The sequence below is a fragment of the Strigops habroptila genome (genome assembly GCF_004027225.2).
Source record: "Strigops habroptila isolate Jane chromosome 13 unlocalized genomic scaffold, bStrHab1.2.pri S16, whole genome shotgun sequence".
Taxonomy (NCBI): domain Eukaryota; kingdom Metazoa; phylum Chordata; class Aves; order Psittaciformes; family Psittacidae; genus Strigops; species Strigops habroptila.
This window is the reverse complement of record NW_022651054.1, coordinates 2,503,069-2,518,831: the sequence shown is the minus strand read 5'-3', so window position 1 is coordinate 2,518,831 and position 15,763 is coordinate 2,503,069. Positions and strand designations below refer to the sequence as shown.

At 51.5% G+C, this 15,763-nt stretch overlaps 1 protein-coding gene across 4 annotated transcripts in view; it reads left to right on the top strand.

Moving 5' to 3' along the window:
* Window positions 1–568: 568 nt before the first annotated feature.
* Window positions 569–15,763, top strand: part of LOC115601839 (NADPH--cytochrome P450 reductase) — a 29,441-nt gene continuing 14,246 nt past the window's right edge. Inside the window, exons 1-3 of one of the 4 annotated variants that reach the window (XM_030472275.1) lie at window positions 569–674; window positions 3,048–3,175; window positions 13,174–13,365. In XM_030472275.1, the coding sequence (XP_030328135.1) occupies window positions 13,187–13,365 (179 nt within the window). In that variant the 5' untranslated portion in view covers window positions 569–674; window positions 3,048–3,175; window positions 13,174–13,186. Of the gene's footprint in view, window positions 679–3,046; window positions 3,176–13,173; window positions 13,366–15,763 lie in introns of all 4 variants that reach the window. The other 3 variants (XM_032919699.1, XM_030472277.1, XM_030472278.1) reach the window with 3 other exon arrangements.

Sequence of the window (15,763 nt, the reverse complement as noted above, 5' to 3'; positions counted from 1 at the left end):
CTGGCTCTCTCTCTGCCCGGCGCTGCTTCATACCCTGACCCTAAAACCAACCCCAAACCAAACCTGATCCTAAATCAAACCTGACCCTAAACCTGACCCCAAACCAAACCTGACCCTAAACCTGACCCCGAACCAAACCCGACCCTAAACCTAACCCCAAACGTGACCCTAAACCTGACCCCAAACCCGATCCTAAATCAAATCTGACCCCAAACCTGACCCCAAACCAAACCCGACCCTAAACTTAAGCCCAAACCTGACCCTAAATCAAACCTGACCCCAAACCAAACCTGACCCCCACCCCTGACCACACCCCCCCGATCCTATCCCCTCCCCTGCACCCCCAGGCTACCCTGAGCCCTGACACCCCTAAGACCGCTCTATACCCCCCGACCTTGCCCGTTGACCCCCTAACCCCGACCCCGCACGCTGCTCCCTGTCCCTTTAAGACTCCCCATTACGCCGGGCGCCGCGGGGCCGTACCAACCGCGCCGCCGCAGAGGCGGGAGGGGGGAGATCACCTCGGGCGGGCGGGCGCGCTCGCAGCCCATTGGCGGGCGGCGGGGGCGGAGCGTGTTCCCCTTCCCCTTCCGCGCGTGTGCCCGGGTGGTGCGATCCGGGCGCGCCGGGGCTGCGGGCGCCGCCGATAGCGCCGGACGGGCCGCGCCGGGGCGGTGGGTGCGCGGGGGACCGGGGCTCGGGACCCGGGACCCGGGCTCCCCGGGGCGGGCGGCGTGCGGGGCCGGGGGCCGGACCTTGTGGGTGAGGGGGGGCCGGGCTCTGATAGGGAGAGGGGAGGGTCCGCACCCCTTGATGGGGGGGGACTGGGGTGAATGGGCTGCTGTTACGGGGGGGGCACTGGTGTGGCTGGTCCGTGGTGCTGTGCTCTGCTGTCGTGAGACCCCACTTGTACTGCGTGCGGTTCTGGTGTCCCCAGCATAAGGACATGGAGCTGCTGGAGTAAGGCCAGAGCAGGCCACGAGGATGAGCAGGGGCTGGAGCGGCTCCCGTGTGGAGACAGGCTGAGAACATTGGGGCTGTTGAGCCTGGAGAAGAGAAGCTGCTGGAGACCTCAGAGCAGCTTCCAGGGTCTGAAGGGGGCTACAAGGATGGTGGGGAGGGACCTTCATCAGGGACTGTAGTGATAGGGCAAGGGGTGATGGGTTCAAACTGAAACAGGGGAAGTTCAGGTTGGATGTAAGGCAGAAGCTCTTCCCTATGAGGGTGCTGAGGCGCTGGAATGGGTTGTCCAAGGAAGTTGTGAATGCTCCATCCCTGGCAGTGTTCAAGGCCAGGTTGGATGGAGTCTTGAGTGATGTGGTTTAGTGTGAGGTGTCCCTGCCCGTGGCAGGGGTTGGAACTGGATGATCTTAAGGTCCTTTCCAACCCTAACAATTCTATGACTGGGATCCCCTGTATGGGGGCTGGTGTGAGTGGCCCCCCGGTTATTTGGGGGGAGGTTAATGTGACTGGACCCCCTGTTATGGAGGGTTTGGGATGACTAGAGCCACTGTTACTTGGGGGGGGGGAGGGTGTCCAGTGTGTCTGGGCCCCCTGTTACTGGGGGGAACTGCTGTGACTGGGATCCCCTATATGGGGGGCTGGCATGTGTGGGCCCCCTATTTTGGGTGTGCACCCACGGTGCCCCTGGCTCCCCAGGGGCTGTGGGGCAGGGGCTAGGTAGGGTGGAGGGCCTGCGGTGCAGGGGTGTGCTCCAGGGTGATGCCCACCCTGCATTGCATCCACAGCACTGCTTACATTTACCCCATTCCAGGCTGTTGCGGGTTAAAAGCCTTAAATGAAGTTATTTCTTTGGCACTTCTCTGCAGAATGCAATTCCCAGCATCTCACTGACACCTTTGCTGCACGCTGGGCTGGTTTGCTGCTGTTCTACCTGTTCGTAAACTTCTGGGGTGTTGGAAGATTGCCCTATCTTTTTCTGCTGGAATTACTTTGCAGTACGAAGTTATTCCCTTAGGGAATGTGTTTGTCTAAGGAAATAATGGAAAACCCCCTGTTTGGGAATACTAAAGCTGGAGGGTACGAAGACACCTGGATCACGATGTTGGCAGTTAGTTATCAGCGTGGAATTGATTCTTAGGAAGTTGTCTTGCTTGCAGGAGTAAGCACAGCTGGTGCAGCTCGGAGTGTGCTTTGGTCTGCGTGTGTCTCAACCCTGGGTTAGCTTTCAGAGTGCGAACAGAAATAGTGAAAGCAGGAATAACATCCAGCTGAGAAGCTGGAAAAGCACAAGGATCAGGTCTCTGCTTCTAACTTCTGGAAGTGAAACGGTGCTGATGCTGGTGGGGGCATCCCTTCTTCCACAGTGCTTTATGCTTTGTGTGGACTGTACTGAGGAGCTGTGTGGTTTAGTGTTTGTTAGCCTGCAGAGCTGTGCTGAGTGGGGTGTGCTGCTGTACACATCCCTTCTGATAGAGAGAAGGGATATGCTTGCTTCCAGTGTTTCTGTAGCTCTCTGAGGAATCCTGATGAGCCGTTGTGCACATGCAAAGCAAACCTGCAGATTAATCTGCTGCAGGGGAAGAAACTGGTGTTTGGGCTGGTAAGTCAGACCCCTCCTGGAGAACCTGAAGTTGTCCCAGTGCAGCTCTTGGTCTTCCTTCAGGTGCATCTTGTGGTGGTTGGTTGCACTGAACCAGGATGCGCATGGCAAAGAGTGGATTCGGAGAATCCTCCGTGTTGCCTGTGGACATGGTGCTGCACAATAACTATATATGAAAAGGCAGGGAAGAAGCGGGGAGAATGCCAGTGCTACAGGGAGAGAAAAACCAAACGGTCACAACTGAGCACTTTCTTTTAATCTTCTAGTGTGGAAAGCCTTGGAGAAGAAAGGGCAGGAAGGATGAGGTAGTGTCACACAGTTGTTTTAACTCTCTGTTAATTAGTCCTGCACTAATTGTGCAGAGTAAAACCTCTTGTGTTGTCATTGCTTTGCAGTTACTGTTCTCTGGGTGGTGCCTTCTGGGTAGCCAGGATTGAGCAAGTAAGTGCTTTCTGCAACTCTGATTTTGTTTCTTCCTAAGCAGCTGGAGGAGCTCAACGGAGCCATACAACCAAAGCTGCTTGTCTTGCCTTGAGGAGGCTTTCCCTGCGGCCACCACCCTTCGTGCTGGAGCTCACAGCCCCCATCAGCTTGCAGAACCGTAGGTGCAAGGTAACCTCTTTCTTTTGAGCACTGCAGGTTGTGAAGCATCTGTGGGTGCAGCTGGGTTTGGGGAGGGTGGTTGGGAGTGATGGTCTCTTTACCCAGTGCACGCACAGCAGAAGTGCGTGGAACCATGCCTGGACTGAAATCCCCTTTGATCTTTACTCTCGCCTTTGGTTGTTGTGGTGCAGCCAAGATAAAGTGTTTGCTCAATCCTGAAGCAGTAGGGAAAAGGTTTCCCTGCTCAGGTCTGCCACCTTCTCGCATCCCTTTCCTGGGGTATAGAGAAAGCCCCCTGGCAGTTACCTCTGCTGACTGAACTTTGTGCAGTTTCCTGATGTGGGCTCTCCTGCCTTTAAAACCACAATTCATAGACCTTGCATAAGTTGCTTTCCCAATGTGATCATTTGATCCAAGTGGTGAGATTACTCTATACACACGATTGTTGGGGGTGAGTCACGAGCCCTGCAGTGTCAGGCACACCTCTGCCAAGATTGGGATTTTATAGTTTGAAATTTCATATATCAGAACAAATAATTACAGGCTGCTCATAATCTCTTGCCGCCTCTCCCCAAGTAAACATTCAACTGTGGCTGCGGATCGCTTGTGGCATCCAGAAGGACTGAAGGAGGAGCACTTGTATGCTTTGCTCCCATGGCTTCTCCCAGGCCACAAGTCCAAAGAGTGGCTGAGTTGGACCTATGGTGGCAGATTGTGGTAGTATTCTTGTTTAGTCATCAGCCACTTCTGGGCCTCCAGTTATTCCTCTGCAAGGAACAGAGTTATTGACTAGTTTTCCTTTTCTCGCTGTATGGAGTAGGAGATGGGGAGGTTCAGAGTTGAAGATGGGGTTGGATTTTTCTCCTTGGCAAATCTGGCTCTGGCACTGCGTGCAAGCCTGCTGGAAAGGTTTAGTAACCAGCTGAGGGAGTTGGTAGCTCTGTCTTTGTGGTGCTGGCAGGTAATGCTGCAGGTCTTGCTGCGTGGTTGCTTGTGAAACGCATCCATTGACTTGCTTTCACGGTCATTGCTAACATCTCTTCATTTTAGCCAACTCCAAGCTTTGGAAGAGCAAGCTGATAAAATGCCTGCAAGGATTGTGCAAGCCTTGCTTGTGTAACAGGGCTGCGTGCATAACTGCTGGAGGTAAGAGGAGCAGTCTGCCTTACAAAGGGAAAGAAAAAGCCTGTATTGAGTATCTTCTGTTTATGTTGACCATAGTGGGCGTGTGGAGTTGAAGAGCTGTGGCTTTTGCAAGCTCTTTCAGCCTGTGACCTTGCTTATTCCCTGCCTGACTTCTCTGTTGTCCTGTGGCCCGTGTTCCTTTCTGGCAGGGGGACATCTGCTTTGGGTACAGGATTGATGTTCTGAGGTGTGCTGGTGCACGTGACTAGGTGTGATTGCAGGGGGCTGGGGAGTTGTATGTCACAAATGTTCAAAAAGGTGGGATGCAGCTCAGGTTGCCTTACCCAGGGCAGGCAGGGAGGTTCATAGGTGACTGCATACCCTTCTAGTAGGGCGGCCAGATGTGGAGCCTGGGTCTGGGACCAGGAGGACAACTCTCTTACTGAGTTGCCGTGAGATGTAAGGATTGTGAGTAACCCCTCCTTCTTGCACAGCACTATAGGATACAGGCATGTAATGTCTGAAAAGCTCCTGCATCCTCAGTGGAAAGCTATCTTATAAACACAAAACATCCCAGTTTTACACAAACAGTGCTTGGTTTTCTCTAAATAAATCCCCAAAGCATTTATCTTTACCTCTGCAAAGTCTATTTAACCATGGCCCTCTGATGCTCTTCCAGCTCTTAGTTTCAAATGAAAACCTCCGAGACTAGAACACTGTTGAGACTTTTGCTGTCCAAACTCCTCCTGGTGGAAGAGGTCAAAGTCCATGGCTACCAACCCTGAGCTCTCCCCTCCCTGTAGGCTGCAGGTAATGTCACAGCTTGTCACACAAACCCTCAACACATGCAGGCAGGGAGCAAGCAAACGGCCTGTTTGCAGGAACTGAGCTTCTACCTGTGGCTATGTCAGCATTGGGTAAAACTTGAAGAGACTGCTTTAAAAAATACCATATTCCCCTCTTGATCTTAACATCTTCAGCAGGACCTGAATCACGCAAAACACATGCCTGAGTGGGTTGCTCCTGAGGTTTTGCAGCGTGGCCTTCTGAGTGGTTGGTTTGACTGAGTATTGCCCATAGCAGCTGGCAATAGAGTGGTCTAAAACTCCTGCACAGTTGTCCCAACTCCTGGGTATTGGTGGTGTTGAGACCCCTGTTCCTCTTTCAAGTGATACCTGAAGCATGGAGCTCTTTGTCCCTCCTTGGGAGTAGAGGCCAGGAACAGTGTTAGTTAGCAGGAGGTTCAGTTTACCTGCTGTTCTCAGGTTTTGGTCGTTGTGTGATCCTGAACACTTGTTTTTCAGTGCTGGCTCGTGTTAATCTGTGTGAAGAAAGGTGTCCAGGTGCCTAAGCTGGTGGGATGACCCACATCCTTGTTTAAAGGTAGAAAGACAGGCTTTTATCTGGTGAAATGAAGTGTGCAAATTCAGTAGTTCTAGGTTGCTTTTTTTTAAGGCAGCTTGGCAAGTTCAAATTCATTTTTGAGATGGATAATGCCTTAAGTCCTTTGGTTTAGTGTACTGGGCTCACTGCAATAGCCCCATGTTGGTATACCCACAAAGTTGCTTTCTGCTTCAGTGAAATATTTTGTTCTTTTCCTTGCTTTTACAGCTGCTCTGCTGTCCTTGAATCAGGCCTGTTGGCCAGCAAAATGTCCATGTGTGACAGTGAAAGCTCTGTGCAGTATTTCAAGTATTTCAAGCAGTATTTCAAGCTCCAGACTGACTGATGCACGCTCTGCATCTGTCTCCTGCCTAAAATAGAAGTTCTGCTGATGTCTGAGCTGGTGTGTCAAGGTCTGGTTGGTAGAGACCTTGCACAGCAAGAGTAGTTTGTTCTGTTTCACAACCCACCTCCCCAGCTTTTGTGTTTCTTACCCTTGTGCTCAAGGTGCTGCTCTGTTTGGATTGGGGGTTCTGGGTGGAGCCTTTTATTGAGCTGGTTAATGGGAAGTTGTGGGATGTGCTGGGGAAGAAAGCGATAGGGAAGTGCTAGGTGTAGTGAGCCTTCATCTGTAGTGAAAGCCAAGCCTCGATGTTGTAGCACTTGTGAAAGTCAGCCCTGGATCACTGCTTGTTATCCCTGTGATGAGGAAAGCAGACCTTTGGCTTGCCTCGTGTGGCCACCCTGTTTCACAGTGAGCACCAATGTGGATGGTTGAACTGAGGCCGATGGACTGAGGAAGCCCTGAGGTCTCTCTCCGTGCCTGCCCACCCCAGCACAGCCCCTCAGGGGTGAGCCCACCCAGAGCAGGGAGCCTGCATGGACCACACCAAGCTCAGCCACTCGTCTGGCCAGATCTTACTGATGGGGAATGTGATCTCTGTACAGAGAAAAGGCTAATCCAGGGGCTGTTGGAGGCAATGTTAAACAACCTGGATCTGAGCGCCTGCTTCAGTGGTCTGATTTTGTTTTGGAAAGGGCCACTTTTCTTGCCAGGTCTCTTCTTACTAAAAAGGAAGAGAAAAAAGAGGTGATTTGAGACTTGCCAAGACTTGGCATGGGTTGATGTAAACAGAATTTTTTATTCTAACCAGTTGCATTCATACCCAAAGAGGAATGAGAGAAGATCTGGTTTTGCTACAAGGGTCTCCTGGCCTAATACCACACACTGCCGCGCAGGGAAGTCTTCACTGCAGTGGATTTGGAAGAGACAGGGCACAGGAACCTGGGCAGAAATGCCATCTCCACCGCAGCCCTGCTTTCTTTGCTGCTGCCTCTCCTCCTTCCTCATGGTCTTGTGGGGCTCCTCTTCCTGACACGTGTCAGTAGCCTGCCTGTCTTGCATCTTTGGTGGGTGAAAGAAGACAATCCTGTGCTGGTCACAAGGCTGCATAACTCTTTGTAAGCAAGTCTTTTCCTTTTCCTCTGCTGCCACTGCTGTGCAGAGCGCCAGGGGCTCGCTGCAGCTTCCTGTGGTGCTGCTGTCTGTGTGAGCTCTCAACAAGCTTTGGAGGTGCTGTGAACAGGAATAGAGACCTGCAAGAGGGCTGAGAAGTGGTTTTCTTTTATCTCCCAAGTGTTTTAGTGAATTTCTATTTACAGTCTTCTCATTTTTGCCACTGTTTCTAAAGCTCAGGCTGCAGGTCAGTGCTGTACAAAGAGAAGGAGTTCCCATTTGCATTGCCTGCTCATCTCCATCGTGTGTCTCCCCTCTGTCCTGAAGCTGTTTTAGGGGCTGTGCCGTGATGCCAGTGAAAAGAACTGATTGCTGGTTTAAACTGAGCTTTTCTAAGGCTTCTTCTCATGCCCCTGATCTGTGTTGTGCCATGGTCCCGTGCAAGAACTGTCAGCACAAGAGGACGGGTGATCCCTGGGGCAGACAAGGCATGCGGTGGGAAGGGAGGTCTGGTCATGCTCAACCATATGCATCTAGGGAATTCGGGTTGGTCCTTCTCGATCAGAAAGGTGTCTCTGGCAGATCTCATGGTAATGCTGACATCCCCAGCCACACAGAGCTCCCAGTGCTAGAGACTATGACAGCTATGCTTCCACTTTGCTCACTCACGCAATGCATGTGCTGAGTCAGTGACATGAGGGTCATCATCATGTGGCTGTGGAAAGCAAGAAGGGTGCCCTGCCAAGTCTGCTCTGCCAGCAGTGCCCCTTTTTGCTTTCCCTGGTGCATTGTGCAGGATACTACTGGGAGTCCAAACTGGAGAAAGCCTGTCTGAAAGAGCCGGTGGCTTTTTGAGGGTGTGTTGCTGTTGGGTGTGATGATGACGTGCATGGATTCCCATTTACAAGGAACTGAAAAGCAGTCCTTTGGTGAGTGTTGTTGCTGGGTGAGTGGAGAGGGACTGTGTGCTCCTCTGCAGCGTGATGGTATTGCTGTGAGACACAAGGTGAGCTCGTTGCTGCAGGCGTGGTTTGACTTCACACCAGCTACGTGGTGTCCCTGGAAGTGTTTAGCTGGGACAGCCTGGACCTTGCTGTGGGCTGGGGACAGCTTGGCTGTCTGTGCCCTGCTCTGCTCCCTCTGAATGGTGCCTGGCAGCAGTGTGAGTGCTGGGCAAAGGGTGACTAATGGCACTGTGTGGGTTTGTCACTCAGTTCCTCCTCTGACTCGGTCATCACGGATATTTCCCTGCGCATATTGCAAGATAGAGCCTGTGCCTGCAGCTCCTGTGTTTATCTGCAGGTGTCCAAAGGGCACCGATGCCACTCGGTTCCTGTTGGAAAAACTGTGGCTGTTTGGATAAGCTCAGGAGCATGGGACATGGGGGTGCAGCCTCTGTGCTGCCCTTTGCCAGGTCAGTGTCCGTAGGGCGCAGTGGGACTCATGCCTATCCCTGCGTGTGGGGATTCCGCCCAGCTCAACACTGGAGCTTCTCGGTGCTACAGGCTGTGATGAGCTGGAGCCTGGGGATCAGTTATTGGAGGTGGGAGCAGTGAGCAGCGCTGGCTGTGCTTGGTCAGCAGCCTTCCTTCTCCTTTCCTCTCATGTGAGCAGGGTTACGAAGGCACAGGGCAGAGGAGAGTCAAGTGCAGAGCTTGGTCGTTCAGTTTTGGAGCAAGAGTCACAGTCTTGGTGTGGAACTGGGAAGTTAAATTGTCCTGAGATATGTGAAACTCATCACAGACGTCACATAAAGAGGCTACTTCAAGCTCACAAAGAACTAACTTCCTGCCCAGATGGCCAGCTTAGCTTCAGAGCCAAGGCTGTTTGGTCAATACAATGTGACTGGCAGAAAGGGAGCCCTCCCAGCCATGTTTCGTGCTAGTGATGCTGTGCTCCAGCATGCTTTTGGGGGTATCTGCTGCCCCATCTCCTGATGCTGCTGTCAGCTGCGTGCAAGAGAGGGGGAAGAACAGATCTCTTCCTGTTGCTGACCACTTGGCTGTAGGGGCACTCCTCATCCTGTCTTGTTTGTTGTAATACTATATTTATATTGTAATGTTTTTAACCCTGAGACCTGATAGCACCTTTAGGCTATATGGAAATGGGGGCGGGTTTAAGGATGCTTGACACTGACAGTGCTTCCAGGCCTTCAAAGATGGGCATGGGAATTAGGAATACATGTTTTTAATATGAGAAGGGAGCGCATGTATTTGGTAGCGTGGAGGTGTGCAGGGAGGGTCCCTGGTGATTTGAATGGTTGTTAGCTGCTGTGTATCAAGCAAATTCACATGTCTAGAAGGTGCATTCAGAGGGTGAAGAGCTGTGCTAAAATACAGCATGGCTTGATTGTAATCTTTCAATGTTGTGACAAGGGGTGATGGGTTCAAACTGAAACAGGGGAAGGTCAGGTTAGATAGAAGGAAGAAGCTCTTCCCTGTGAGGGTGCTGAGGCGCTGGCACAGGGTGCCCAGAGAAGCTGTGGCTGCCCCATCCCTGGCAGTGTTCAAGGCCAGGTTGGACACAGGGGCTTGGAGCAACCTACTCTAGTGGAAGGTGTCCCTGCCCGTGGCAGGGGGTTGGAGCTGGAGGAGTTTTAAGGTCCCTTCAACACAAACTGTTCTATGACTTTTCTGTGTGACATAGAAGCCTCCTACCTCGTCTGAGACTGATTGCTTTACACCAGATACTGTGTGCATCAGCAAGGATCCAAGAACTGGAGCCATGACTTAAAAAGGAAATGGAAGTCTTATCTTACCTTGATTGAAGATGTAATAAACACTGGGGACAAAATAACTACCCTTAAAACTGGTGTCAGGGGAACTTTAACTTCTGCATCATACATTTGTTTCTTTTCTCCTTTAAAGAGCTGGTCTGATTCTATCAGGGCCTGCAGGAGTTCCAGGATAGCTGTATTCCCAATAAGAGTCGGGATTCTTTTCACTGGAAGCTAGAAAAGGACATGTATTTGAAATTGAATTGCAGTGAGCTTCTGGAAAATTGTTGCCACAGCTAACTAGATAAGAGTGAGATAAATTGAGGAATAACCTTCCTGTGCTAGGTGAAGTGAGTTAAATAGTTCCTGATTTATGACAACCCTTTATGAAAGGAGATTTGAGGTCTCATTCCATATCCTTTGCCTTTCTCCTGCTGTATCTAAGCAAACATCTTCCTGAGGGTGGGGACGGTGAAGGGAAAGCAGAAAAAAACCCCCCTGTAGCTCGGATATAGGACTTGAATAACTAAATGTCCAGGGCCAGATGGAGTCCATCATCAAAACTAAAGCAGTTCTTGTGTCTTCGGTTCTATCACTGTGTTTCCTTTCAGGGTTAGAGGTTAGTATATGACCTTTATGTTATGGAGACTTGTGGATGAAGAGAGAAGGCAAGACTCTGGTCCATGCACCAGTCCCATAGGCCTGCAGACATGGTGCTCTTCCCTCCGGCTGTGGGGAGTGAGCCACGGGTGGTCTGGCAGCTGTAGGGTTCTCCTTTGAAGTGCTGGAGAGCTGCAGCGTGGGGAAGGCCAGGAGATAGTGCAGCTTCCTCCCCCTGTCTGTCCACACTGCATTCCTGGGAGCTGCCTTCCTAAGGATGCCTCTTTCCAAGGCATTGCTGCTTGGGAGGGCAGACCCACCTCCGGAGGCTTGTAAAGCAAAACCCCTCCTCGCTGCTGCTTGTCCCCAGAAGCTCTGTTGCTTTGGGCATAGCAGTGACCTTCTGATGGGAGATGTAGCCCTTGCCTTGCTGATGAGCCCATGAACTCATTCTTTTACCCTGTGTAAAGGAATTGCCGTGGGGCCAGGCGTATGCAGCCTGGACCCCTTCCACCCTGGGCTGGCTGCTGCTCACTAAAGATGTGTCTAGCTTGAAGCTCTCCTCTCTGTGCAGTTTGCTACAAGGGATGCTGCTGTGCTTTGTGTAGGGAGCCTTTCCTAGGCTGGATTTGGTGCTTTGAAGGGAAGGGGTGTGCAGCTTCTGCCCAAAAGCAGCTTAGTGTGGGCTCCATCAGCCTTGGTTTTTTTCCCATAGCTTTGGGCAAAGAGGAGAAGAGCTTGCAATTAAAACTTCTGGAGTCTTGCTTGTTGTAATACTATAACCAGGAATGAAGGCAATAAACCAGCAACATTTTTCCCCCCACTGGTGCATTCCCTTGGTGTCAGTTGCTGGACCAGCTCCTTAGTGATTTACTGGAACTGAATAAGGAGGAGGAGAGAGACCCTGCTGGGAGCTGTGCCTTGTTGGCAATGGAGCTCCAGTTGTGGAGGCTTTAACTAACAGTTTAGTCTACAGTTGTACAGAAATAACACCCAGCTCTTGCTTGGCTCAGAGACGCAGCAAGGAGGGAGGACAGGGTGACCTGATGGAGAGGAATGGGCAATTTGCTCATCTGCAGTTGCATCACTCCCATTTTTCTTTTAATCCCTTGCTTAGTGTCATCCCTGGGAAGTGAATGGAAAGCTTTGCAGTAGGGTTTTGGTGCCCTTTGTGGTACAGTCACTTGCCAAGTTCTCCACTGAATTAAACTTCTTGTGAGGTTAAGAACTAGTTGGGTCATGGAAGTACCCAGGAGCCCACCCGTGATCACTGCAGGTGGTTGTGGACTTCTCCCTATGCTCCTCAGGGCTGCCTTCTATAGCTGCTGGCCTGTGTGCTTCATGTTCTCTGGGGCTGGACCCTTCGGGGGTAACAACAAGGGGTGGTTCTTTGCTGAAGACCTTACCTGCTCTCCCCCATTAGGACTCCCCTTAAGCATCACCTTCCCTTTTCTCCCCAGCTCCTGAATGCACTATAGCATCACCTTAAACTTCAGTCAGGTTTATTCCTCAGCACAGGCACAGCCTGGAGTTTGCTGCTTCTCTTTCACCCCCCCAGGAAAGCTGTCTGGGAGCTTTTCTGCAGCAGGCCCAGCTCTGCTGAAGAGGTTAACTCTACCCTCAGCCACAGGACGTGTCCTTTCTCTCTGGTGACGGAGTCATGCTGAGCTCTGAGTCACTTTTCTGTGTGCAAGTTCAAATGTTCATGGTCTTTGGGGCTGGCGGGGTGCCCAAGTACAAGAAGAGAGTCACTTTGCCCTTACAAATCAAGTTTAGACTTAATTATCTGTTTGCTTGGACACGGTGCGTCCTTGTGCATCGGGAAGATAATCTTCCCATCTGGATGAGGGTCAGAGGGGTTCAGAGCTTTGGCAGAGCAGTGGGAGGGAGGAAGGGAATGATGGGTGGCTCCCCAGGGGAAGGACAGGGGCCATAGGCCTAGTCAAGAACTTGAGGGTTGGGTGCTCAGCTTTGTGCTACCACAGACTGGGTATGGCCACAAGTCACTTAATCTCTGCCTTGGCAAGTAGAAAAGAGTAATTCAAGGAGGTTTAAGTTAAAATGGGGAAGAGAGCGGAGAGGACTGGGAAGCCAGAGGCCCAAAAAGAGGTAGATAGTGAATCCAGTCTGCATGTGGAGGTGGATAGTAAATCAGAGCTATTCATCATTTGCGTTCTGATGACCTAATGTGGGGTTGCTCACAGAAGTACCATGGCACAGTCCTGCTCTGCAGTTCATAAGCACAGCAGTAAGACCAGGGCATTGTATCACCTTGTGGAAAAGGAGAAAGCCCCAGATCTGTGGGGTGACTGGAAGAGGGGGGTCTTTCCCCACTCACACCCCATGGGCTCTGTGGTGAGTAAGGGGGTTAGTAAAGGCTGGCTGTAAGTCCCTACTGAGTTTTGCTGGCGCATTAGTGGGAGCCAGGTTGGGCTCCCTGGCTGAAATGTGGGGCTGCTGGCCCAGGGAGGGCAGAAGTCACTTCTGATGGGTCAGCATGGATGCACTGGGAAGGGAAGACCTTGGTGGGACAGTGAAATACCTTGGGATGAAAAAAGATCTCACAGTATTGTGGTGCAAAGCCTCTCACCCAAGAGTTGTTGGGGTGCCTTGCACTCCTGGGGCTAAATGTACAGTGAAAAAGCATGTTCTGAATGACCCTTCATGCTCTTGTGGTCTGTGGCGCTGTGTCACTGCTGGTGTTCATTTGTTTTCCCTTACTTACAGTGCCTTGACCATCATGGGGGATGCCAGCACGGGACCTGACATCTCCCCTCCCGACAGCACTGCACAGCAGGACTCTCTCTTCAGCATGACAGACGTGTTCCTCATCTCCCTCATCACCGGGCTGCTTACCTACTGGCTGTTCTTCCGCAAGAAAAAGGAGGAAGTCCCAGACCTCCCCAAGATCCAGACAGTGTAAGTGAGAACCCTCAGGCAGCATGGGGTGAATGTAGCTGTCTGTCTTCGTGGTGAGGCCTTGGAGGCTGTGCAGGAGGCTCACATGGATTAGAGGAGGTGCCCCAGTGAGGGACTTGGTCCCAAAGTATGTTTCTCTCCCCTCACGTTCCTTCTGAGCTGTGTTTTCACCTCTCAATGCAGAAATCCCTGTGGAGGAGCAGGTCTGCCTTACCCCATGGTGTGGCCCAAATCAGTAATGTGCCTTTCCTAAGCAAGGCAAGACAGAAGAGCCTCTGGCTGTGCTTCAAACACTAAAAGATTGCTTTGACTATTCTGAGTCTTCTGATAAGTCATATTTAGATAAATCTGGAGAAAGGTGGACTTCCTCTTATGCAGGTTTCCCGTCAGGAATCTTATCTACCCTTAGCTATGAAGAGAAGAAATAGTCTTGGGGAGCTGGGAGATAGTTCCTGGGCATGAGCTGCTTGGCAGCTCTTGTGGAACTTGCTTGGCTCAGATGCCAGGTTACCGGAGCAGCAGGAGACTGGATTTGGAGAGAGAGAGGTCCTGTTGCACCCTGTCTTCTGCAAAGGGCTTAGCGCCAGGACCAAGCCATGTTGGTGGAGATCTGGGTGCATTTGGTTCCTTGTCTCTGTCACATACCAAACTTAACATCAGTTTTCTGCTGGACTTTTTAGCTCATTCCTTCTGTTTCCTCCTGGAGCGTTGGTAGGAGCACTAAAAGGTTTGAAACTCACTGCAACAGACACTGTAGGAGCTGGCGTTTTGCAGTACCTTTCCCTTCAGCCTCATGGGATCTGCTTCCTGTGGTGGTGCAGTTTGCCTCAGAGAAAGCCAGCCTCAGCCCACATCTGTGCTTTCCAGCATTAGGCCTTTGCAGAAGGTAACCAGACAGCAAAGGTCAAGCCTCTGGGTTTGTAATGCAGGGCTGCTCACGTGAGGATGTTTGGTATAAGCCAAGGCGCGTTTCAGGAAGGAATTGATGCTCCTGTTACCCTGTGTGTAGGAGATAAATCCAGCACAGCAAGCAGTTGTGGTCTGTTATCTCAGACCTGTATGTTTACCTCAGTGGGTTATGCTGCTTTCGGATTACAGGGCTTATCACCCAGTGCTTGTATTGTAATTCAGGTCAGAATTGGAAAGGAGCAGGTTTGGCCTCATTGTTTCTGCTCTGGTCAGATCATGACCCTCTCTGGTGGCAGAGCCCTCTGCCTGAAGGCAAGCCGGGTCTGTTGTGGAGTCCCTGGGTAACAGGAGGAGTAACACACACCTAACTCCCAGGCAGGCTCCACACTTTGGTGTCACAGGAGGGTGGAAAGTGCCTTTTCTGGCTTGGAAGGGTTTGAAAAGGAAGAAACATCCCTGGCTGTGGGACCTTGTGCTGGTGGGTGCACACGAGGCTGGTATTCTGTGCCTGCTCAGCCTTACCTTGGGAATTCGTTGTGTTGGATCAGTTGGATACCTTCCCTCTTGAGCCTGCAGGAGAGGGCTGTGTGTACGTGTGTGTGTGGTTGCCTCTGGAGATCGTAATGAGAATGGCTGCGCTGTGCTGAGAGCTGAGAAGTGGCTCTATCAGTCTGAAATTAGATCCTGACATGGCACAGTGACTTGGAGAGCTCCTGCGCTCACCGTCCTCGGGGCTATTTCCACCCACCACCCATCACATGCAGCTCTTCCAGAGGCTGCCGTGACCTTGCAGAGAAGTTGTGCTGCAGAGAAGCTTTCTGACTCCCCCTGCGTGCGTGTTACCACCTTGTCCTGCTGCAGGACCTCTTCTCATGGGCTTCCATCTGAGACTGGCTGGAGCTTTTGGCTTTGAGCTGACTCTCAGGCATTTTGCGTTCGTTTCCTCCTTGAGGTCCACGCTGCCTTCTCCATCTGCATGGAAGATGCGCTCTGCAACTGCTCCTTGCAAGAGCAACTCAAAGAGTTGTGGGCAACACCTCTGTCCAAGTGGAGCTGCTGTGGTCATTGTAGCAAGCTGGTCTGAGGGCAGCGTGGACCCATAAGCCAAGGCTGTGGCTGGTGGCACGTCCATCCTCTGGGGCAGAGACAGCTCCTTCCTGCAGCTTTTGCAGTGTTATTTTATGGAACACTTGGAACCAGGAGGGAAATAAGTGGGGAAAACAAGCTTGTTCAGCCTTGGGTTTCCTTCCCTCCTGTCATCCTTGAGCCTGGGGTGGAGTTTCCTTTCTGATGAACAGGCAAATAGGCAAGATATGGGATAGCACTGTGGATGTAGCAGACTGGTCCATGGGCAGGCAGGGAAATAGACCCATGCTAACAAAGACCCCTCAGTGTGGCTTTCTCCAATTGAAGTGGAGAGCCTTAACCTTAAGAGGTGTTGCTTTTCTTCAGCACATTCTCTGCAGCTCTGCCTTGACTCTTCAAACTG